This window comes from Heloderma suspectum, chromosome 2, assembly GCF_057233095.1.
Source record: "Heloderma suspectum isolate Gila_16-S chromosome 2, 16-S_ref, whole genome shotgun sequence".
NCBI classification, from domain to species: Eukaryota; Metazoa; Chordata; class Lepidosauria; order Squamata; family Helodermatidae; genus Heloderma; species Heloderma suspectum.
Genome location: NC_139459.1, coordinates 157,935,500 through 157,960,908, shown reverse-complemented (window position 1 = coordinate 157,960,908; position 25,409 = coordinate 157,935,500). Strand labels below are relative to the sequence as shown.

Sequence of the window (25,409 nt, the reverse complement as noted above, 5' to 3'; positions counted from 1 at the left end):
ATCAGCAGCCTCGTTCACTTGCCAACCTGCAACTTGGGGGAAATGGCGGGTTATATTTTCATTTGCAGAGGTATTATAAAATGTTTAAAAGCTCCAAGAGTTAATTTTTCCCTACACAAATAAGGCTTGAGTCTCATTTGCGTGAACGTTTCCCTTTGCTGCTACCTTTTGTTTGGGCTGACATTTTGGTTGGGCCCAGTCACAGGTATGCTAAAATCTTGAATCTCTCCATTAATTTGGCTTCTGTAGATGGCTTATGCTGCTTCCGCACTCCGGAGAGTTAAAAATGGCTTCTACTGTGAACTCAGAAGTTATCTCTGCAGGCAATAAGTCACTCTTTTTTATCTCTACATGGCTAAGCCGTAGTTGTACAAATTGCGACTCTCTAGGTTCTTTCCAATGGATTGAGAGTAGCCACTCTTAGAAGGACTCAGATCCACCTTTCAGAAGAGGGAGCCGTTCGAGTCTTTTAGAACACAAAGCACGCAGCACCATGTAGCACCGTAAAGACAAACAGATTTCTTACTTAAAAAAATAGATTAATAGAAGACCTTAAACAGGATGGTAGTTATTATAGCCTAGTCAAGCAGGGATCTGTTGATTTATTTACAGCATTTTTACCATGCCCTTCAGCCAAAAAAGGCTCCCAGAGCAGCTTACATAATAATAAGGCAGCCCCTGTCCTCAGGCTCACAATCTAAAAGACACATGGCTGTGCGTACAGGGTGTGCCAGGTGTGCCCAGGCACACCCTAATGTCTAAAAAGAAAAAGTAGTTTTGCATTTTAATTTAATCGCATGATACGCTCTTTTAGTTTTAAAGTACGGATTGCTGTATTATTCAACAAGCACCAAATTGAGTAATACAGATCTTGTAGAAATGTATAGGAGGCCCACGTTCGCTCGCAACATGCGTCCCCGCTACTGTGCCGCCACGTTACCGTTGCTCCTCCCCTCCCAAGACCATTCTACAAAATTATTTGGCCTATATAAGCGGCCGCATCAGGTGTGCCCAGCACAGTGTCTGTCATCTTCGTGCAAGCAGCATATGTAACCCCGTTGAAGCTGCTTCCATGTCATCACCGGGGGGGGGGGGGGGGAATATCTCAGTCAGGCAGCAGCAGGAGAAACTCCACATGGAGGGGAATGCCTGTGTCCTGGGATTGATTTACTGAAGACTGTCACTAATTTTTACAGGTTTGTGTGCGGTCCCAAATCAGTTACCTCCTTGACAGGAGTCATTAGTTTGGTCAGTTTGGGGGAAAGTGGGGCATAAATTCTTGAAGAAATAAATAAATATCATACAGAGCACCAGCACTAGAAATCGCAATGGGGAGCTTACCTGACTGCAGGTTTTACAGTGGGGCTGCCCAGAACTGTGTGAGCTCCACAGCCCACCTCTCTGTAAGCTCTCAACCATGACTACCTTGCTGAGAGTCTAAGAAGGGGAAGCATTCTTCCCTGTCCTCCTCAAGGGCAGAACACAGACTCATTGCTGGAGGGGCAGGCGGGGGGAATTACATTTGATTTAAAAACTCTTATGCAAGTCTCTAGCCACTCTGAGTAAATATTTAATGGGAGCAAAGCTTTTGCAGGAATACTATCATATTTGCATACAATTCACTTTCAGAGTATTGGCAAATATGGTAATCCAACAGTAATCATATTCTCAGGGTAGTTTTTAGTTCAGTAGATGAATCTTTGGAAGCGGGATATAGAGCACAATTAACCTATTAGATCAGAACAAGTCCACTATACAACAGTGCTTGGAATACTAGTGTTACTTACATGTTCTTGTTGTTTAAGCAAAGCAATAGTTTAGAAAATGCTATTATTATTCATTTGATTATGAAGGGTAATAATTATCCAATTATAAGAGGAGATCATATTTTTTCCTGAGCGCACTACAACGGTTCAGGATAAAAAAAAAGTAGCAAGGTGCCAAGAATAGAGTAATAAATAATACTGGATATTTTTCAGAAGGTTGACTCTGTGTAAAAGTATACATATAAACATACATACCTTCTTACTTCGTCAATCAAACCTCCACTCAAGCAAAACCATCCACTCAGGAGGAGATGTCTAAATCACATGTTCATCACCCGCTGATTCTGGCTAAGGTGTGCTCATATTTATTGCTAAAGATGCTTAGGTGCCCTGCATGGACTTGAATGCCTTCTTACAAGTTACTTGCATGGAGAAACTGCATTTTCGAGAAACTGCATTCTCCAGAAACTTCATTTTCTAAGTCATGAGAAGGACATGTGGGAGATATCATCTCCAGGACGCTGTAAGCCTGGGGTATAGATTCAAAATGACAAATAGCCAGTGCCAGACTAGGCACAACAGATCTATTAACTAAAAAACATCTTTGTATTGTGCTTGCCAAGGCAGAAGTGAAGGGGAACTTTGAAAGTTCCACTGTTTGTAGAAAGGATAACTCCTGACTACAAATCCTACCTGCATGGGAATCTAGATGTACAGCTCCCCTTTCCTGTTTTCCAGATGAACCAGAACCAAATGTTGGCAAATGGACGAAGACCTGAGATCTCCCATCAGAAATCAGAAAATACCAGGGCAAAATAATAATAATAATAATAATAATAATAATAATAATAATAATAATAAAAAAAAAAATTAAGCTTGTTCAGTCTCTGCACACCCACTCAAATCTCCAGAACCCCAGGCACCAGTGTCTGACATGGTATTTGATGTCTGAATTCCCACATTTGGGTGGAGACTGGCGCTTCAACCTTCCTCTATAAAGGGAAAAGCATGTAACACCTCTATCCAAGCATTCTGAAGACATTTGAATCTGAATTCACTCTTTTTTGGCTGGGGAACTGGAGACAAACAGAGGCTGAAACTCTAGATGCAGTTTCATCTCTGGAAAAGCCTACTGCTGAAATGGGCCTGCATGCTTGGAATGATCCCCAAAAGCATTAAAGGTGGGCTACTTAATGTGCCACCTTCATAAACTTTGAATGGCTCCAGCTCTCCGGCAGCTGGGAAGGCTGCTTGCAAAGTCATGTGAGTGGCAGCTCCGGTTACCCAGGAAGCAACCATGCTGCCTGCTTTGCTTCTATCCAATCCAACTCCCTGCTCAGAGGAGACCATCACTCTCTCCACTGCAGCTGCTTTTTGTGGCAGGTTGCTGCTAGAGTAAGGATGCAACCCAGAGCCCTTGAGCAGAGCGCTTGCCTCCAATGTCACCTTGGCAAGAAATACTGCAGTTCTAACTCTGGAGTTGCAGGGGCCGGAGTGGAGAGCAGGAAGAAGATAAAGGCAGGATTGTTGGTCTACTCTGGGGAGGACAGAGAGACCCATGGACAACGGGAATCAGCTTCTGCTACTGCAAATAGTGCTGCTCTATCTGCACCCATTGGCCCGGCATATAAGCGTACAGAAGAAAATAATGTCAGCATACAAGCCCAGCCGGAGATGCCTTGCTACCCACCTGCGGACTTTATGTGTCCCCCCTCCCCCCACGTCTATCCCTATCCCAGACACTCCACCACAGAATGTGCAGCAAACTACACTTCTTTCCGCAAGGAGCACAACGCATTTCTGTGACAGCCAAGGCTGGGACCTGGCCCTGACACCTTGCTTTTCCAAGTAACGGATGACTCAGAAGATCGAAAGCATTACCTAAGAACAGGCTTAAATGTCTCATCAATAGACTCAGCAAAATACACAACAAAAATATATTATAGGTCTTCCTACACAAAAGCCCAAATTATATAAGGGACGCATAGGTGGCAGCAATTACAGGCAATAAGCCACTCTACGGCACGCTAATTTAAAAGCTGTAGTGGGAGAGAAGCCACGCATTTAGTCCAAAACCGCCATATAGCAAAAAGTGCTGACAATTTCTAACCAGGCCCAATTGATGAGACTCTTCCCTTGCTAAAACCAGCACCGAGGAACTATCACGTGACCCAACGAGAAGCTGACAGAAACTGGCTTTGGACCCCTGGGACTCTTCGGCGCGGCCAGGCCGAAGAACGAGGCGTCCGCTTGCAGGCCTGGCCTCCCCAGCCCGGGGCAGTCTCACCGCCGAATGGCGTACCTGGAGGGCCGAGGCTCCGGTGCTGGGAGTACTCCAGGCCGGGAGGTGGACTCCGCACTGGTCCCCCGTGGCGGGGGGGAGAAGACAGCGCCACCTCCCCGAGCCGCTCCCCTGGCTTCTCCTGCCAGCCGCCCCTCGCCGCCGCCATGCTCCCGCCAGGCATTCGAAGGCGCAGGAAATGACGCGCGCTCTTGCTCGCTTCCCGGCAGAGCCTGCCCGTGAACTTACGCTAGGCTGACGAAGGTAGACTGGTTTCCGCGCTTCTTTTTAGTTCCCCTGGGCTGGAGGTAAGCTCCAAATAAATTAAAATATCGATTAAGAAATCCAGGATCTTAACGTATCTGTCACTGGGCAAGTGTCTCTCTTCCCGAACCCAAAGAAGACACAAGGTATTGCTCTTTGTAACGACGGTCTTATTTTATATACACCAAAAATATTTGAACCCTTACAGGTGCAGTATGCCTCGGCGCAAGTTAATGCATTCAGCTGAGCGCTGGATTCGATCTGGAAGTCTGAGAAGATTATGAGGCTAATGCTTGTGGGGACCTGACCACTGACTGGGGTGGGCAGGATTTTTGTTTAAATTTACAATTAGCCCAAACCAGCCTCCGCCCTGCATCTGGCCTGCAGTACCTAATACAGGACTGCACTGCAACGCTGTCAACAGCAGCCTCGTTCACTTGCCAACCTGCAACTTGGGGGAAATGGCGGGTTATATTTTCATTTGCAGAGGTATTATAAAATGTTTAAAAGCTCCAAGAGTTAATTTTTCCCCACACAAATAAGGCCTGAGTCTTATTTGCGTGAACGTTTCCCTTTGCTGCTACCTTTTGTTTGGGCTGACATTTTGGTTGGGCCCAGTCACAGGTATGCTAAAATCTTGAATCTCTCCATTAATTTGGCTTCTGTAGATGGCTTATGCTGCTTCCGCACTCCGGAGAGTTAAAAATGGCTTCTACTGTGAACTCAGAAGTTATCTCTGCAGGCAATAAGTCTCTCTTTTTTATCTCTACATGGCTAAGCCGTAGTTGTACGAATTGCGACTCTCTAGGTTCTTTCCAATGGATTGAGAGTAGCCACTCTTAGAAGGACTCAGATCCACCTTTCAGAAGAGGGAGCCGTTCGAGTCTTTTAGAACACAAAGCACGCAGCACCATGTAGCACCGTAAAGACAAACAGATTTCTTACTTAAAAAAATAGATTAATAGAAGACCTTAAACAGGATGGTAGTTATTATAGCCTAGTGCAAGCAGGGATCTGTTGATTTATTTACAGCATTTTTACCATGCCCTTCAGCCAAAAAAGGCTCCCAGAGCAGCTTACATAATAATAAGGCAGCCCCTGTCCTCAGGCTCACAATCTAAAAGACACATGGCTGTGCGTACAGGGTGTGCCAGGTGTGCCCAGGCACACCCTAATGTCTAAAAAGAAAAAGTAGTTTTGCATTTTAATTTAATCGCATGATACGCTCTTTTAGTTTTAAAGTACGGATTGCTGTATTATTCAACAAGCACCAAATTGAGTAATACAGATCTTGTAGAAATGTATAGGAGGCCCACGTTCGCTCGCAACATGCGTCCCCGCTACTGTGCCGCCACGTTACCGTTGCTCCTCCCCTCCCAAGACCATTCTACAAAATTATTTGGCCTATATAAGCGGCCGCATCAGGTGTGCCCAGCACAGTGTCTGTCATCTTCGTGCAGGCAGCATATGTAACCCCGTTGAAGCTGCTTCCATGTCATCACCGGGGGGGGGGGGGGGGAATATCTCAGTCAGGCAGCAGCAGGAGAAACTCCACATGGAGGGGAATGCCTGTGTCCTGGGATTGATTTACTGAAGACTGTCACTAATTTTTACAGGTTTGTGTGCGGTCCCAAATCAGTTACCTCCTTGACAGGAGTCATTAGTTTGGTCAGTTTGGGGGAAAGTGGGGCATAAATTCTTGAAGAAATAAATAAATATCATACTGAGCACCAGCACTGGAAATCGCAATGGGGAGCTTACCTGACTGCAGGTTTTACAGTGGGGCTGCCCAGAACTGTGTGAGCTCCACAGCCCACCTCTCTGTAAGCTCTCAACCATGACTACCTTGCTGAGAGTCTAAGAAGGGGAAGCATTCTTCCCTGTCCTCCTCAAGGGCAGAACACAGACTCATTGCTGGAGGGGCAGGCGGGGGGAATTACATTTGATTTAAAAACTCTTATGCAAGTCTCTAGCCACTCTGAGTAAATATTTAATGGGAGCAAAGCTTTTGCAGGAATACTATCATATTTGCATACAATTCACTTTCAGAGTATTGGCAAATATGGTAATCCAACAGTAATCATATTCTCAGGGTAGTTTTTAGTTCAGTAGATGAATCTTTGGAAGCGGGATATAGAGCACAATTAACCTATTAGATCAGAACAAGTCCACTATACAACAGTGCTTGGAATACTAGTGTTACTTACATGTTCTTGTTGTTTAAGCAAAGCAATAGTTTAGAAAATGCTATTATTATTCATTTGATTATGAAGGGTAATAATTATCCAATTATAAGAGGAGATCATATTTTTTCCTGAGCGCACTACAACGGTTCAGGATAAAAAAAAAGTAGCAAGGTGCCAAGAATAGAGTAATAAATAATACTGGATATTTTTCAGAAGGTTGACTCTGTGTAAAAGTATACATATAAACATACATACCTTCTTACTTCGTCAATCAAACCTCCACTCAAGCAAAACCATCCACTCAGGAGGAGATGTCTAAATCACATGTTCATCACCCGCTGATTCTGGCTAAGGTGTGCTCATATTTATTGCTAAAGATGCTTAGGTGCCCTGCATGGACTTGAATGCCTTCTTACAAGTTACTTGCATGGAGAAACTGCATTTTCGAGAAACTGCATTCTCCAGAAACTTCATTTTCTAAGTCATGAGAAGGACATGTGGGAGATATCATCTCCAGGACGCTGTAAGCCTGGGGTATAGATTCAAAATGACAAATAGCCAGTGCCAGACTAGGCACAACAGATCTATTAACTAAAAAACATCTTTGTATTGTGCTTGCCAAGGCAGAAGTGAAGGGGAACTTTGAAAGTTCCACTGTTTGTAGAAAGGATAACTCCTGACTACAAATCCTACCTGCATGGGAATCTAGATGTACAGCTCCCCTTTCCTGTTTTCCAGATGAACCAGAACCAAATGTTGGCAAATGGACGAAGACCTGAGATCTCCCATCAGAAATCAGAAAATACCAGGGCAAAATAATAATAATAATAATAATAATAATAATAATAATAATAATAATAATAATAAATTTAAGCTTGTTCAGTCTCTGCACACCCACTCAAATCTCCAGAACCCCAGGCACCAGTGTCTGACATGGTATTTGATGTCTGAATTCCCACATTTGGGTGGAGACTGGCACTTCAACCTTCCTCTATAAAGGGAAAAGCATGTAACACCTCTATCCAAGCATTCTGAAGACATTTGAATCTGAATTCACTCTTTTTTGGCTGGGGAACTGGAGACAAACAGAGGCTGAAACTCTAGATGCAGTTTCATCTCTGGAAAAGCCTACTGCTGAAATGGGCCTGCATGCTTGGAATGATCCCCAAAAGCATTAAAGGTGGGCTACTTAATGTGCCACCTTCATAAACTTTGAATGGCTCCAGCTCTCCGGCAGCTGGGAAGGCTGCTTGCAAAGTCATGTGAGTGGCAGCTCCGGTTACCCAGGAAGCAACCATGCTGCCTGCTTTGCTTCTATCCAATCCAACTCCCTGCTCAGAGGAGACCATCACTCTCTCCACTGCAGCTGCTTTTTGTGGCAGGTTGCTGCTAGAGTAAGGATGCAACCCAGAGCCCTTGAGCAGAGCGCTTGCCTCCAATGTCACCTTGGCAAGAAATACTGCAGTTCTAACTCTGGAGTTGCAGGGGCCGGAGTGGAGAGCAGGAAGAAGATAAAGGCAGGATTGTTGGTCTACTCTGGGGAGGACAGAGAGACCCATGGACAACGGGAATCAGCTTCTGCTACTGCAAATAGTGCTGCTCTATCTGCACCCATTGGCCCGGCATATAAGCGTACAGAAGAAAATAATGTCAGCATACAAGCCCAGCCGGAGATGCCTTGCTACCCACCTGCGGACTTTATGTGTCCCCCCTCCCCCCACGTCTATCCCTATCCCAGACACTCCACCACAGAATGTGCAGCAAACTACACTTCTTTCCGCAAGGAGCACAACGCATTTCTGTGACAGCCAAGGCTGGGACCTGGCCCTGACACCTTGCTTTTCCAAGTAACGGATGACTCAGAAGATCGAAAGCATTACCTAAGAACAGGCTTAAATGTCTCATCAATAGACTCAGCAAAATACACAACAAAAATATATTATAGGTCTTCCTACACAAAAGCCCAAATTATATAAGGGACACATAGGTGGCAGCAATTACAGGCAATAAGCCACTCTACGGCACGCTAATTTAAAAGCTGTAGTGGGAGAGAAGCCACGCATTTAGTCCAAAACCGCCATATAGCAAAAAGTGCTGACAATTTCTAACCAGGCCCAATTGATGAGACTCTTCCCTTGCTAAAACCAGCACCGAGGAACTATCACGTGACCCAACGAGAAGCTGACAGAAACTGGCTTTGGACCCCTGGGACTCTTCGGCGCGGCCAGGCCGAAGAACGAGGCGTCCGCTTGCAGGCCTGGCCTCCCCAGCCCGGGGCAGTCTCACCGCCGAATGGCGTACCTGGAGGGCCGAGGCTCCGGTGCTGGGAGTACTCCAGGCCGGGAGGTGGACTCCGCACTGGTCCCCCGTGGCGGGGGGGAGAGGACAGCGCCACCTCCCCGAGCCGCTCCCCTGGCTTCTCCTGCCAGCCGCCCCTCGCCGCCGCCATGCTCCCGCCAGGCATTCGAAGGCGCAGGAAATGACGCGCGCTCTTGCTCGCTTCCCGGCAGAGCCTGCCCGTGAACTTACGCTAGGCTGACGAAGGTAGACTGGTTTCCGCGCTTCTTTTTAGTTCCCCTGGGCTGGAGGTAAGCTCCAAATAAATTAAAATATCGATTAAGAAATCCAGGATCTTAACGTATCTGTAACTGGGCAAGTGTCTCTCTTCCCGAACCCAAAGAAGACACGAGGTATTGCTCTTTGTAACGACGGTCTTATTTTATATACACCAAAAATATTTGAACCCTTACAGGTGCAGTATGCCTCGGCGCAAGTTAATGCATTCAGCTGAGCGCTGGATTCGATCTGGAAGTCTGAGAAGATTATGAGGCTAATGCTTGCGGGGACCTGACCACTGACTGGGGTGGGCAGGATTTTTGTTTAAATTTACAATTAGCCCAAACCAGCCTCCGCCCTGCATCTGGCCTGCAGTACCTAATACAGGACTGCACTGCAATGCTGTCAACAGCAGCCTCGTTCACTTGCCAACCTGCAACTTGGGGGAAATGGCGGGTTATATTTTCATTTGCAGAGGTAGTATAAAATGTTTAAAAGCTCCAAGAGTTAATTTTTCCCTACACAAATAAGGCCTGAGTCTTATTTGCGTGAACGTTTCCCTTTGCTGCTACCTTTTGTTTGGGCTGACATTTTGGTTGGGCCCAGTCACAGGTATGCTAAAATCTTGAATCTCTCCATTAATTTGGCTTCTGTAGATGGCTTATGCTGCTTCCGCACTCCGGAGAGTTAAAAATGGCTTCTACTGTGAACTCAGAAGTTATCTCTGCAGGCAATAAGTCTCTCTTTTTTATCTCTACATGGCTAAGCCGTAGTTGTACAAATTGCGACTCTCTAGGTTCTTTCCAATGGATTGAGAGTAGCCACTCTTAGAAGGACTCAGATCCACCTTTCAGAAGAGGGAGCCGTTCGAGTCTTTTAGAACACAAAGCACGCAGCACCATGTAGCACCGTAAAGACAAACAGATTTCTTACTTAAAAAAATAGATTAATAGAAGACCTTAAACAGGATGGTAGTTATTATAGCCTAGTGCAAGCAGGGATCTGTTGATTTATTTACAGCATTTTTACCATGCCCTTCAGCCAAAAAAGGCTCCCAGAGCAGCTTACATAATAATAAGGCAGCCCCTGTCCTCAGGCTCACAATCTAAAAGACACATGGCTGTGCGTACAGGGTGTGCCAGGTGTGCCCAGGCACACCCTAATGTCTAAAAAGAAAAAGTAGTTTTGCATTTTAATTTAATCGCATGATACGCTCTTTTAGTTTTAAAGTACGGATTGCTGTATTATTCAACAAGCACCAAATTGAGTAATACAGATCTTGTAGAAATGTATAGGAGGCCCACGTTCGCTCGCAACATGCGTCCCCGCTACTGTGCCGCCACGTTACCGTTGCTCCTCCCCTCCCAAGACCATTCTACAAAATTATTTGGCCTATATAAGCGGCCGCATCAGGTGTGCCCAGCACAGTGTCTGTCATCTTCGTGCAGGCAGCATATGTAACCCCGTTGAAGCTGCTTCCATGTCATCACCGGGGGGGGGGGGGGGAGAATATCTCAGTCAGGCAGCAGCAGGAGAAACTCCACATGGAGGGGAATGCCTGTGTCCTGGGATTGATTTACTGAAGACTGTCACTAATTTTTACAGGTTTGTGTGCGGTCCCAAATCAGTTACCTCCTTGACAGGAGTCATTAGTTTGGTCAGTTTGGGGGAAAGTGGGGCATAAATTCTTGAAGAAATAAATAAATATCATACAGAGCACCAGCACTAGAAATCGCAATGGGGAGCTTACCTGACTGCAGGTTTTACAGTGGGGCTGCCCAGAACTGTGTGAGCTCCACAGCCCACCTCTCTGTAAGCTCTCAACCATGACTACCTTGCTGAGAGTCTAAGAAGGGGAAGCATTCTTCCCTGTCCTCCTCAAGGGCAGAACACAGACTCATTGCTGGAGGGGCAGGCGGGGGGAATTACATTTGATTTAAAAACTCTTATGCAAGTCTCTAGCCACTCTGAGTAAATATTTAATGGGAGCAAAGCTTTTGCAGGAATACTATCATATTTGCATACAATTCACTTTCAGAGTATTGGCAAATATGGTAATCCAACAGTAATCATATTCTCAGGGTAGTTTTTAGTTCAGTAGATGAATCTTTGGAAGCGGGATATAGAGCACAATTAACCTATTAGATCAGAACAAGTCCACTATACAACAGTGCTTGGAATACTAGTGTTACTTACATGTTCTTGTTGTTTAAGCAAAGCAATAGTTTAGAAAATGCTATTATTATTCATTTGATTATGAAGGGTAATAATTATCCAATTATAAGAGGAGATCATATTTTTTCCTGAGCGCACTACAACGGTTCAGGATAAAAAAAAAGTAGCAAGGTGCCAAGAATAGAGTAATAAATAATACTGGATATTTTTCAGAAGGTTGACTCTGTGTAAAAGTATACATATAAACATACATACCTTCTTACTTCGTCAATCAAACCTCCACTCAAGCAAAACCATCCACTCAGGAGGAGATGTCTAAATCACATGTTCATCACCCGCTGATTCTGGCTAAGGTGTGCTCATATTTATTGCTAAAGATGCTTAGGTGCCCTGCATGGACTTGAATGCCTTCTTACAAGTTACTTGCATGGAGAAACTGCATTTTCGAGAAACTGCATTCTCCAGAAACTTCATTTTCTAGGTCATGAGAAGGACATGTGGGAGATATCATCTCCAGGACGCTGTAAGCCTGGGGTATAGATTCAAAATGACAAATAGCCAGTTCCAGACTAGGCACAACAGATCTATTAACTAAAAAACATCTTTGTATTGTGCTTGCCAAGGCAGAAGTGAAGGGGAACTTTGAAAGTTCCACTGTTTGTAGAAAGGATAACTCCTGACTACAAATCCTACCTGCATGGGAATCTAGATGTACAGCTCCCCTTTCCTGTTTTCCAGATGAACCAGAACCAAATGTTGGCAAATGGACGAAGACCTGAGATCTCCCATCAGAAATCAGAAAATACCAGGGCAAAATAATAATAATAATAATAATAATAATAATAATAATAATAAAATTAAGCTTGTTCAGTCTCTGCACACCCACTCAAATCTCCAGAACCCCAGGCACCAGTGTCTGACATGGTATTTGATGTCTGAATTCCCACATTTGGGTGGAGACTGGCGCTTCAACCTTCCTCTATAAAGGGAAAAGCATGTAACACCTCTATCCAAGCATTCTGAAGACATTTGAATCTGAATTCACTCTTTTTTGGCTGGGGAACTGGAGACAAACAGAGGCTGAAACTCTAGATGCAGTTTCATCTCTGGAAAAGCCTACTGCTGAAATGGGCCTGCATGCTTGGAATGATCCCCAAAAGCATTAAAGGTGGGCTACTTAATGTGCCACCTTCATAAACTTTGAATGGCTCCAGCTCTCCGGCAGCTGGGAAGGCTGCTTGCAAAGTCATGTGAGTGGCAGCTCCGGTTACCCAGGAAGCAACCATGCTGCCTGCTTTGCTTCTATCCAATCCAACTCCCTGCTCAGAGGAGACCATCACTCTCTCCACTGCAGCTGCTTTTTGTGGCAGGTTGCTGCTAGAGTAAGGATGCAACCCAGAGCCCTTGAGCAGAGCGCTTGCCTCCAATGTCACCTTGGCAAGAAATACTGCAGTTCTAACTCTGGAGTTGCAGGGGCCGGAGTGGAGAGCAGGAAGAAGATAAAGGCAGGATTGTTGGTCTACTCTGGGGAGGACAGAGAGACCCATGGACAACGGGAATCAGCTTCTGCTACTGCAAATAGTGCTGCTCTATCTGCACCCATTGGCCCGGCATATAAGCGTACAGAAGAAAATAATGTCAGCATACAAGCCCAGCCGGAGATGCCTTGCTACCCACCTGCGGACTTTATGTGTCCCCCCTCCCCCCACGTCTATCCCTATCCCAGACACTCCACCACAGAATGTGCAGCAAACTACACTTCTTTCCGCAAGGAGCACAACGCATTTCTGTGACAGCCAAGGCTGGGACCTGGCCCTGACACCTTGCTTTTCCAAGTAACGGATGACTCAGAAGATCGAAAGCATTACCTAAGAACAGGCTTAAATGTCTCATCAATAGACTCAGCAAAATACACAACAAAAATATATTATAGGTCTTCCTACACAAAAGCCCAAATTATATAAGGGACGCATAGGTGGCAGCAATTACAGGCAATAAGCCACTCTACGGCACGCTAATTTAAAAGCTGTAGTGGGAGAGAAGCCACGCATTTAGTCCAAAACCGCCATATAGCAAAAAGTGCTGACAATTTCTAACCAGGCCCAATTGATGAGACTCTTCCCTTGCTAAAACCAGCACCGAGGAACTATCACGTGACCCAACGAGAAGCTGACAGAAACTGGCTTTGGACCCCTGGGACTCTTCGGCGCGGCCAGGCCGAAGAACGAGGCGTCCGCTTGCAGGCCTGGCCTCCCCAGCCCGGGGCAGTCTCACCGCCGAATGGCGTACCTGGAGGGCCGAGGCTCCGGTGCTGGGAGTACTCCAGGCCGGGAGGTGGACTCCGCACTGGTCCCCCGTGGCGGGGGGGAGAGGACAGCGCCACCTCCCCGAGCCGCTCCCCTGGCTTCTCCTGCCAGCCGCCCCTCGCCGCCGCCATGCTCCCGCCAGGCATTCGAAGGCGCAGGAAATGACGCGCGCTCTTGCTCGCTTCCCGGCAGAGCCTGCCCGTGAACTTACGCTAGGCTGACGAAGGTAGACTGGTTTCCGCGCTTCTTTTTAGTTCCCCTGGGCTGGAGGTAAGCTCCAAATAAATTAAAATATCGATTAAGAAATCCAGGATCTTAACGTATCTGTAACTGGGCAAGTGTCTCTCTTCCCGAACCCAAAGAAGACACGAGGTATTGCTCTTTGTAACGACGGTCTTATTTTATATACACCAAAAATATTTGAACCCTTACAGGTGCAGTATGCCTCGGCGCAAGTTAATGCATTCAGCTGAGCGCTGGATTCGATCTGGAAGTCTGAGAAGATTATGAGGCTAATGCTTGCGGGGACCTGACCACTGACTGGGGTGGGCAGGATTTTTGTTTAAATTTACAATTAGCCCAAACCAGCCTCCGCCCTGCATCTGGCCTGCAGTACCTAATACAGGACTGCACTGCAATGCTGTCAACAGCAGCCTCGTTCACTTGCCAACCTGCAACTTGGGGGAAATGGCGGGTTATATTTTCATTTGCAGAGGTAGTATAAAATGTTTAAAAGCTCCAAGAGTTAATTTTTCCCTACACAAATAAGGCCTGAGTCTTATTTGCGTGAACGTTTCCCTTTGCTGCTACCTTTTGTTTGGGCTGACATTTTGGTTGGGCCCAGTCACAGGTATGCTAAAATCTTGAATCTCTCCATTAATTTGGCTTCTGTAGATGGCTTATGCTGCTTCCGCACTCCGGAGAGTTAAAAATGGCTTCTACTGTGAACTCAGAAGTTATCTCTGCAGGCAATAAGTCTCTCTTTTTTATCTCTACATGGCTAAGCCGTAGTTGTACAAATTGCGACTCTCTAGGTTCTTTCCAATGGATTGAGAGTAGCCACTCTTAGAAGGACTCAGATCCACCTTTCAGAAGAGGGAGCCGTTCGAGTCTTTTAGAACACAAAGCACGCAGCACCATGTAGCACCGTAAAGACAAACAGATTTCTTACTTAAAAAAATAGATTAATAGAAGACCTTAAACAGGATGGTAGTTATTATAGCCTAGTGCAAGCAGGGATCTGTTGATTTATTTACAGCATTTTTACCATGCCCTTCAGCCAAAAAAGGCTCCCAGAGCAGCTTACATAATAATAAGGCAGCCCCTGTCCTCAGGCTCACAATCTAAAAGACACATGGCTGTGCGTACAGGGTGTGCCAGGTGTGCCCAGGCACACCCTAATGTCTAAAAAGAAAAAGTAGTTTTGCATTTTAATTTAATCGCATGATACGCTCTTTTAGTTTTAAAGTACGGATTGCTGTATTATTCAACAAGCACCAAATTGAGTAATACAGATCTTGTAGAAATGTATAGGAGGCCCACGTTCGCTCGCAACATGCGTCCCCGCTACTGTGCCGCCACGTTACCGTTGCTCCTCCCCTCCCAAGACCATTCTACAAAATTATTTGGCCTATATAAGCGGCCGCATCAGGTGTGCCCAGCACAGTGTCTGTCATCTTCGTGCAGGCAGCATATGTAACCCCGTTGAAGCTGCTTCCATGTCATCACCGGGGGGGGGGGGGGGGAGAATATCTCAGTCAGGCAGCAGCAGGAGAAACTCCACATGGAGGGGAATGCCTGTGTCCTGGGATTGATTTACTGAAGACTGTCACTAATTTTTACAGGTTTGTGTGCGGTCCCAAATCAGTTACCTCCTTGACAGGAGTCATTAGTTTGGTCAGTTTGGGGGAAAGTGGGGCATAAATTCTTGAAGAAATAAATAAATATCATACAGAGCACCAGCACTAGAAATCGCAATGGGGAGCTTACCTGACTGCAGGTTTTACAGTGGGGCTGCCCAGAACTGTGTGAGCTCCACAGCCCACCTCTCTGTAAGCTCTCAACCATGACTACCTTGCTGAGAGTCTAAGAAGGGGAAGCATTCTTCCCTGTCCTCCTCAAGGGCAGAACACAGACTCATTGCTGGAGGGGCAGGCGGGGGGAATTACATTTGATTTAAAAACTCTTATGCAAGTCTCTAGCCACTCTGAGTAAATATTTAATGGGAGCAAAGCTTTTGCAGGAATACTATCATATTTGCATACAATTCACTTTCAGAGTATTGGCAAATATGGTAATCCAACAGTAATCATATTCTCAGGGTAGTTTTTAGTTCAGTAGATGAATCTTTGGAAGCGGGATATAGAGCACAATTAACCTATTAGATCAGAACAAGTCCACTATACAACAGTGCTTGGAATACTAGTGTTACTTACATGTTCTTGTTGTTTAAGCAAAGCAATAGTTTAGAAAATGCTATTATTATTCATTTGATTATGAAGGGTAATAATTATCCAATTATAAGAGGAGATCATATTTTTTCCTGAGCGCACTACAACGGTTCAGGATAAAAAAAAAGTAGCAAGGTGCCAAGAATAGAGTAATAAATAATACTGGATATTTTTCAGAAGGTTGACTCTGTGTAAAAGTATACATATAAACATACATACCTTCTTACTTCGTCAATCAAACCTCCACTCAAGCAAAACCATCCACTCAGGAGGAGATGTCTAAATCACATGTTCATCACCCGCTGATTCTGGCTAAGGTGTGCTCATATTTATTGCTAAAGATGCTTAGGTGCCCTGCATGGACTTGAATGCCTTCTTACAAGTTACTTGCATGGAGAAACTGCATTTTCGAGAAACTGCATTCTCCAGAAACTTCATTTTCTAGGTCATGAGAAGGACATGTGGGAGATATCATCTCCAGGACGCTGTAAGCCTGGGGTATAGATTCAAAATGACAAATAGCCAGTTCCAGACTAGGCACAACAGATCTATTAACTAAAAAACATCTTTGTATTGTGCTTGCCAAGGCAGAAGTGAAGGGGAACTTTGAAAGTTCCACTGTTTGTAGAAAGGATAACTCCTGACTACAAATCCTACCTGCATGGGAATCTAGATGTACAGCTCCCCTTTCCTGTTTTCCAGATGAACCAGAACCAAATGTTGGCAAATGGACGAAGACCTGAGATCTCCCATCAGAAATCAGAAAATACCAGGGCAAAATAATAATAATAATAATAATAATAATAATAATAATAATAATAATAATAATAAAATTAAGCTTGTTCAGTCTCTGCACACCCACTCAAATCTCCAGAACCCCAGGCACCAGTGTCTGACATGGTATTTGATGTCTGAATTCCCACATTTGGGTGGAGACTGGCGCTTCAACCTTCCTCTATAAAGGGAAAAGCATGTAACACCTCTATCCAAGCATTCTGAAGACATTTGAATCTGAATTCACTCTTTTTTGGCTGGGGAACTGGAGACAAACAGAGGCTGAAACTCTAGATGCAGTTTCATCTCTGGAAAAGCCTACTGCTGAAATGGGCCTGCATGCTTGGAATGATCCCCAAAAGCATTAAAGGTGGGCTACTTAATGTGCCACCTTCATAAACTTTGAATGGCTCCAGCTCTCCGGCAGCTGGGAAGGCTGCTTGCAAAGTCATGTGAGTGGCAGCTCCGGTTACCCAGGAAGCAACCATGCTGCCTGCTTTGCTTCTATCCAATCCAACTCCCTGCTCAGAGGAGACCATCACTCTCTCCACTGCAGCTGCTTTTTGTGGCAGGTTGCTGCTAGAGTAAGGATGCAACCCAGAGCCCTTGAGCAGAGCGCTTGCCTCCAATGTCACCTTGGCAAGAAATACTGCAGTTCTAACTCTGGAGTTGCAGGGGCCGGAGTGGAGAGCAGGAAGAAGATAAAGGCAGGATTGTTGGTCTACTCTGGGGAGGACAGAGAGACCCATGGACAACGGGAATCAGCTTCTGCTACTGCAAATAGTGCTGCTCTATCTGCACCCATTGGCCCGGCATATAAGCGTACAGAAGAAAATAATGTCAGCATACAAGCCCAGCCGGAGATGCCTTGCTACCCACCTGCGGACTTTATGTGTCCCCCCTCCCCCCACGTCTATCTCTATCCCAGACACTCCACCACAGAATGTGCAGCAAACTACACTTCTTTCCGCAAGGAGCACAACGCATTTCTGTGACAGCCAAGGCTGGGACCTGGCCCTGACACCTTGCTTTTCCAAGTAACGGATGACTCAGAAGATCGAAAGCATTACCTAAGAACAGGCTTAAATGTCTCATCAATAGACTCAGCAAAATACACAACAAAAATATATTATAGGTCTTCCTACACAAAAGCCCAAATTATATAAGGGACGCATAGGTAGCAGCAATTACAGGCAATAAGCCACTCTACGGCACGCTAATTTAAAAGCTGTAGTGGGAGAGAAGCCACGCATTTAGTCCAAAACCGCCATATAGCAAAAAGTGCTGACAATTTCTAACCAGGCCCAATTGATGAGACTCTTCCCTTGCTAAAACCAGCACCGAGGAACTATCACGTGACCCAACGAGAAGCTGACAGAAACTGGCTTTGGACCCCTGGGACTCTTCGGCGCGGCCAGGCCGAAGAACGAGGCGTCCGCTTGCAGGCCTGGCCTCCCCAGCCCGGGGCAGTCTCACCGCCGAATGGCGTACCTGGAGGGCCGAGGCTCCGGTGCTGGGAGTACTCCAGGCCGGGAGGTGGACTCCGCACTGGTCCCCCGTGGCGGGGGGGAGAGGACAGCGCCACCTCCCCGAGCCGCTCCCCTGGCTTCTCCTGCCAGCCGCCCCTCGCCGCCGCCATGCTCCCGCCAGGCATTCGAAGGCGCAGGAAATGACGCGCGCTCTTGCTCGCTTCCCGGCAGAGCCTGCCCGTGAACTTACGCTAGGCTGACGAAGGTAGACTGGTTTCCGCGCTTCTTTTTAGTTCCCCTGGGCTGGAGGTAAGCTCCAAATAAATTAAAATATCGATTAAGAAATCCAGGATCTTAACGTATCTGTAACTGGGCAAGTGTCTCTCTTCCCGAACCCAAAGAAGACACGAGGTATTGCTCTTTGTAACGACGGTCTTATTTTATATACACCAAAAATATTTGAACCCTTACAGGTGCAGTATGCCTCGGCGCAAGTTAATGCATTCAGCTGAGCGCTGGATTCGATCTGGAAGTCTGAGAAGATTATGAGGCTAATGCTTGCGGGGACCTGACCACTGACTGGGGTGGGCAAGATTTTTGTTTAAATTTACAATTAGCCCAAACCAGCCTCCGCCCTGCATCTGGCCTGCAGTACCTAATACAGGACTGCACTGCAATGCTGTCAACAGCAGCCTCGTTCACTTGCCAACCTGCAACTTGGGGGAAATGGCGGGTTATATTTTCATTTGCAGAGGTAGTATAAAATGTTTAAAAGCTCCAAGAGTTAATTTTTCCCTACACAAATAAGGCCTGAGTCTTATTTGCGTGAACGTTTCCCTTTGCTGCTACCTTTTGTTTGGGCTGACATTTTGGTTGGGCCCAGTCACAGGTATGCTAAAATCTTGAATCTCTCCATTAATTTGGCTTCTGTAGATGGCTTATGCTGCTTCCGCACTCCGGAGAGTTAAAAATGGCTTCTACTGTGAACTCAGAAGTTATCTCTGCAGGCAATAAGTCACTCTTTTTTATCTCTACATGGCTAAGCCGTAGTTGTACAAATTGCGACTCTCTAGGTTCTTTCCAATAGATTGAGAGTAGCCACTCTTAGAAGGACTCAGATCCACCTTTCAGAAGAGGGAGTCGTTCGAGTCTTTTAGAACACAAAGCACGCAGCACCATGTAGCACCGTAAAGACAAACAGATTTCTTACTTAAAAAAATAGATTAATAGAAGACCTTAAACAGGATGGTAGTTATTATAGCCTAGTGCAAGCAGGGATCTGTTGATTTATTTACAGCATTTTTACCATGCCCTTCAGCCAAAAAAGGCTCCCAGAGCAGCTTACATAATAATAAGGCAGCCCCTGTCCTCAGGCTCACAATCTAAAAGACACATGGCTGTGCGTACAGGGTGTGCCAGGTGTGCCCAGGCACACCCTAATGTCTAAAAAGAAAAAGTAGTTTTGCATTTTAATTTAATCGCATGATACGCTTTTTTAGTTTTAAAGTACGGATTGCTGTATTATTCAACAAGCACCAAATTGAGTAATACAGATCTTGTAGAAATGTATAGGAGGCCCACGTTCGCTCGCAACATGCGTCCCCGCTACTGTGCCGCCACGTTACCGTTGCTCCTCCCCTCCCAAGACCATTCTACAAAATTATTTGGCCTATATAAGCGGCCGCATCAGGTGTGCCCAGCACAGTGTCTGTCATCTTCGTGCAGGCAGCATATGTAACCCCGTTGAAGCTGCTTCCATGTCATCACCGGGGGGGGGGGGGGGGGAGAATATCTCAGTCAGGCAGCAGCAGGAGAAACTCCACATGGAGGGGAATGCCTGTGTCCTGGGATTGATTTACTGAAGACTGTCACTAATTTTTACAGGTTTGTGTGCGGTCCCAAATCAGTTACCTCCTTGACAGGAGTCATTAGTTTGGTCAGTTTGGGGGAAAGTGGGGCATAAATTCTTGAAGAAATAAATAAATATCATACAGAGCACCAGCACTAGAAATCGCAATGGGGAGCTTACCTGACTGCAGGTTTTACAGTGGGGCTGCCCAGAACTGTGTGAGCTCCACAGCCCACCTCTCTGTAAGCTCTCAACCATGACTACCTTGCTGAGAGTCTAAGAAGGGGAAGCATTCTTCCCTGTCCTCCTCAAGGGCAGAACACAGACTCATTGCTGGAGGGGCAGGCGGGGGGAATTACATTTGATTTAAAAACTCTTATGCAAGTCTCTAGCCACTCTGAGTAAATATTTAATGGGAGCAAAGCTTTTGCAGGAATACTATCATATTTGCATACAATTCACTTTCAGAGTATTGGCAAATATGGTAATCCAACAGTAATCATATTCTCAGGGTAGTTTTTAGTTCAGTAGATGAATCTTTGGAAGCGGGATATAGAGCACAATTAACCTATTAGATCAGAACAAGTCCACTATACAACAGTGCTTGGAATACTAGTGTTACTTACATGTTCTTGTTGTTTAAGCAAAGCAATAGTTTAGAAAATGCTATTATTATTCATTTGATTATGAAGGGTAATAATTATCCAATTATAAGAGGAGATCATATTTTTTCCTGAGCGCACTACAACGGTTCAGGATAAAAAAAAAGTAGCAAGGTGCCAAGAATAGAGTAATAAATAATACTGGATATTTTTCAGAAGGTTGACTCTGTGTAAAAGTATACATATAAACATACATACCTTCTTACTTCGTCAATCAAACCTCCACTCAAGCAAAACCATCCACTCAGGAGGAGATGTCTAAATCACATGTTCATCACCCGCTGATTCTGGCTAAGGTGTGCTCATATTTATTGCTAAAGATGCTTAGGTGCCCTGCATGGACTTGAATGCCTTCTTACAAGTTACTTGCATGGAGAAACTGCATTTTCGAGAAACTGCATTCTCCAGAAACTTCATTTTCTAAGTCATGAGAAGGACATGTGGGAGATATCATCTCCAGGACGCTGTAAGCCTGGGGTATAGATTCAAAATGACAAATAGCCAGTGCCAGACTAGGCACAACAGATCTATTAACTAAAAAACATCTTTGTATTGTGCTTGCCAAGGCAGAAGTGAAGGGGAACTTTGAAAGTTCCACTGTTTGTAGAAAGGATAACTCCTGACTACAAATCCTACCTGCATGGGAATCTAGATGTACAGCTCCCCTTTCCTGTTTTCCAGATGAACCAGAACCAAATGTTGGCAAATGGACGAAGACCTGAGATCTCCCATCAGAAATCAGAAAATACCAGGGCAAAATAATAATAATAATAATAATAATAATAATAATAATAATAATAATAATAAATTTAAGCTTGTTCAGTCTCTGCACACCCACTCAAATCTCCAGAACCCCAGGCACCAGTGTCTGACATGGTATTTGATGTCTGAATTCCCACATTTGGGTGGAGACTGGCGCTTCAACCTTCCTCTATAAAGGGAAAAGCATGTAACACCTCTATCCAAGCATTCTGAAGACATTTGAATCTGAATTCACTCTTTTTTGGCTGGGGAACTGGAGACAAACAGAGGCTGAAACTCTAGATGCAGTTTCATCTCTGGAAAAGCCTACTGCTGAAATGGGCCTGCATGCTTGGAATGATCCCCAAAAGCATTAAAGGTGGGCTACTTAATGTGCCACCTTCATAAACTTTGAATGGCTCCAGCTCTCCGGCAGCTGGGAAGGCTGCTTGCAAAGTCATGTGAGTGGCAGCTCCGGTTACCCAGGAAGCAACCATGCTGCCTGCTTTGCTTCTATCCAATCCAACTCCCTGCTCAGAGGAGACCATCACTCTCTCCACTGCAGCTGCTTTTTGTGGCAGGTTGCTGCTAGAGTAAGGATGCAACCCAGAGCCCTTGAGCAGAGCGCTTGCCTCCAATGTCACCTTGGCAAGAAATACTGCAGTTCTAACTCTGGAGTTGCAGGGGCCGGAGTGGAGAGCAGGAAGAAGATAAAGGCAGGATTGTTGGTCTACTCTGGGGAGGACAGAGAGACCCATGGACAACGGGAATCAGCTTCTGCTACTGCAAATAGTGCTGCTCTATCTGCACCCATTGGCCCGGCATATAAGCGTACAGAAGAAAATAATGTCAGCATACAAGCCCAGCCGGAGATGCCTTGCTACCCACCTGCGGACTTTATGTGTCCCCCCTCCCCCCACGTCTATCTCTATCCCAGACACTCCACCACAGAATGTGCAGCAAACTACACTTCTTTCCGCAAGGAGCACAACGCATTTCTGTGACAGCCAAGGCTGGGACCTGGCCCTGACACCTTGCTTTTCCAAGTAACGGATGACTCAGAAGATCGAAAGCATTACCTAAGAACAGGCTTAAATGTCTCATCAATAGACTCAGCAAAATACACAACAAAAATATATTATAGGTCTTCCTACACAAAAGCCCAAATTATATAAGGGACGCATAGGTAGCAGCAATTACAGGCAATAAGCCACTCTACGGCACGCTAATTTAAAAGCTGTAGTGGGAGAGAAGCCACGCATTTAGTCCAAAACCGCCATATAGCAAAAAGTGCTGACAATTTCTAACCAGGCCCAATTGATGAGACTCTTCCCTTGCTAAAACCAGCACCGAGGAACTATCACGTGACCCAACGAGAAGCTGACAGAAACTGGCTTTGGACCCCTGGGACTCTTCGGCGCGGCCAGGCCGAAGAACGAGGCGTCCGCTTGCAGGCCTGGCCTCCCCAGCCCGGGGCAGTCTCACCGCCGAATGGCGTACCTGGAGGGCCGAGGCTCCGGTGCTGGGAGTACTCCAGGCCGGGAGGTGGACTCCGCACTGGTCCCCCGTGGCGGGGGGGAGAGGACAGCGCCACCTCCCCGAGCCGCTCCCCTGGCTTCTCCTGCCAGCCGCCCCTCGCCGCCGCCATGCTCCCGCCAGGCATTCGAAGGCGCAGGAAATGACGCGCGCTCTTGCTCGCTTCCCGGCAGAGCCTGCCCGTGAACTTACGCTAGGCTGACGAAGGTAGACTGGTTTCCGCGCTTCTTTTTAGTTCCCCTGGGCTGGAGGTAAGCTCCAAATAAATTAAAATATCGATTAAGAAATCCAGGATCTTAACGTATCTGTAACTGGGCAAGTGTCTCTCTTCCCGAACCCAAAGAAGACACGAGGTATTGCTCTTTGTAACGACGGTCTTATTTTATATACACCAAAAATATTTGAACCCTTACAGGTGCAGTATGCCTCGGCGCAAGTTAATGCATTCAGCTGAGTGCTGGATTCGATCTGGAAGTCTGAGAAGATTATGAGGCTAATGCTTGCGGGGACCTGACCACTGACTGGGGTGGGCAGGATTTTTGTTTAAATTTACAATTAGCCCAAACCAGCCTCCGCCCTGCATCTGGCCTGCAGTACCTAATACAGGACTGCACTGCAATGCTGTCAACAGCAGCCTCGTTCACTTGCCAACCTGCAACTTGGGGGAAATGGCGGGTTATATTTTCATTTGCAGAGGTAGTATAAAATGTTTAAAAGCTCCAAGAGTTAATTTTTCCCTACACAAATAAGGCCTGAGTCTTATTTGCGTGAACGTTTCCCTTTGCTGCTACCTTTTGTTTGGGCTGACATTTTGGTTGGGCCCAGTCACAGGTATGCTAAAATCTTGAATCTCTCCATTAATTTGGCTTCTGTAGATGGCTTATGCTGCTTCCGCACTCCGGAGAGTTAAAAATGGCTTCTACTGTGAACTCAGAAGTTATCTCTGCAGGCAATAAGTCTCTCTTTTTTATCTCTACATGGCTAAGCCGTAGTTGTACAAATTGCGACTCTCTAGGTTCTTTCCAATGGATTGAGAGTAGCCACTCTTAGAAGGACTCAGATCCACCTTTCAGAAGAGGGAGCCGTTCGAGTCTTTTAGAACACAAAGCACGCAGCACCATGTAGCACCGTAAAGACAAACAGATTTCTTACTTAAAAAAATAGATTAATAGAAGACCTTAAACAGGATGGTAGTTATTATAGCCTAGTGCAAGCAGGGATCTGTTGATTTATTTACAGCATTTTTACCATGCCCTTCAGCCAAAAAAGGCTCCCAGAGCAGCTTACATAATAATAAGGCAGCCCCTGTCCTCAGGCTCACAATCTAAAAGACACATGGCTGTGCGTACAGGGTGTGCCAGGTGTGCCCAGGCACACCCTAATGTCTAAAAAGAAAAAGTAGTTTTGCATTTTAATTTAATCGCATGATACGCTCTTTTAGTTTTAAAGTACGGATTGCTGTATTATTCAACAAGCACCAAATTGAGTAATACAGATCTTGTAGAAATGTATAGGAGGCCCACGTTCGCTCGCAACATGCGTCCCCGCTACTGTGCCGCCACGTTACCGTTGCTCCTCCCCTCCCAAGACCATTCTACAAAATTATTTGGCCTATATAAGCGGCCGCATCAGGTGTGCCCAGCACAGTGTCTGTCATCTTCGTGCAGGCAGCATATGTAACCCCGTTGAAGCTGCTTCCATGTCATCACCGGGGGGGGGGGGGGGGAGAATATCTCAGTCAGGCAGCAGCAGGAGAAACTCCACATGGAGGGGAATGCCTGTGTCCTGGGATTGATTTACTGAAGACTGTCACTAATTTTTACAGGTTTGTGTGCGGTCCCAAATCAGTTACCTCCTTGACAGGAGTCATTAGTTTGGTCAGTTTGGGGGAAAGTGGGGCATAAATTCTTGAAGAAATAAATAAATATCATACAGAGCACCAGCACTAGAAATCGCAATGGGGAGCTTACCTGACTGCAGGTTTTACAGTGGGGCTGCCCAGAACTGTGTGAGCTCCACAGCCCACCTCTCTGTAAGCTCTCAACCATGACTACCTTGCTGAGAGTCTAAGAAGGGGAAGCATTCTTCCCTGTCCTCCTCAAGGGCAGAACACAGACTCATTGCTGGAGGGGCAGGCGGGGGGAATTACATTTGATTTAAAAACTCTTATGCAAGTCTCTAGCCACTCTGAGTAAATATTTAATGGGAGCAAAGCTTTTGCAGGAATACTATCATATTTGCATACAATTCACTTTCAGAGTATTGGCAAATATGGTAATCCAACAGTAATCATATTCTCAGGGTAGTTTTTAGTTCAGTAGATGAATCTTTGGAAGCGGGATATAGAGCACAATTAACCTATTAGATCAGAACAAGTCCACTATACAACAGTGC

The 25,409-nt window shown here is 45.8% G+C and overlaps 1 protein-coding gene and 1 long non-coding RNA gene across 25 annotated transcripts in view; one reads left to right on the top strand and one right to left on the bottom strand.

The window, feature by feature from the left end:
* Positions 1-8,757, bottom strand: part of POLQ (DNA polymerase theta) — a 196,084-nt gene extending 187,327 nt beyond the window's left edge. For 12 of the 13 annotated variants that reach the window (XR_014787899.1, XR_014787900.1, XR_014787901.1 and 9 more), the window contains exon 1: positions 4,069-8,757. Coding sequence is in view for 8 of the 13 variants with exons in the window: in XM_084835354.1 (XP_084691480.1) it covers positions 4,069-4,231 (163 nt within the window). In the remaining 5 variants the exon portion in view is untranslated. Of the gene's footprint in view, positions 1-165 lie in introns of all 13 variants that reach the window. The other variant, XM_084835355.1, reaches the window with a different exon arrangement.
* Positions 2,647-25,409, top strand: part of LOC146352983 (uncharacterized) — a 79,668-nt gene continuing 56,905 nt past the window's right edge. For 4 of the 12 annotated variants that reach the window (XR_014787904.1, XR_014787907.1, XR_014787906.1 and 1 more), the window contains exons 1-2: positions 2,647-4,355; positions 7,236-23,266. This is a non-coding gene — a long non-coding RNA (uncharacterized LOC146352983). Of the gene's footprint in view, positions 4,356-7,235 lie in introns of all 12 variants that reach the window. The other 8 variants (XR_014787909.1, XR_014787911.1, XR_014787910.1 and 5 more) reach the window with 8 other exon arrangements.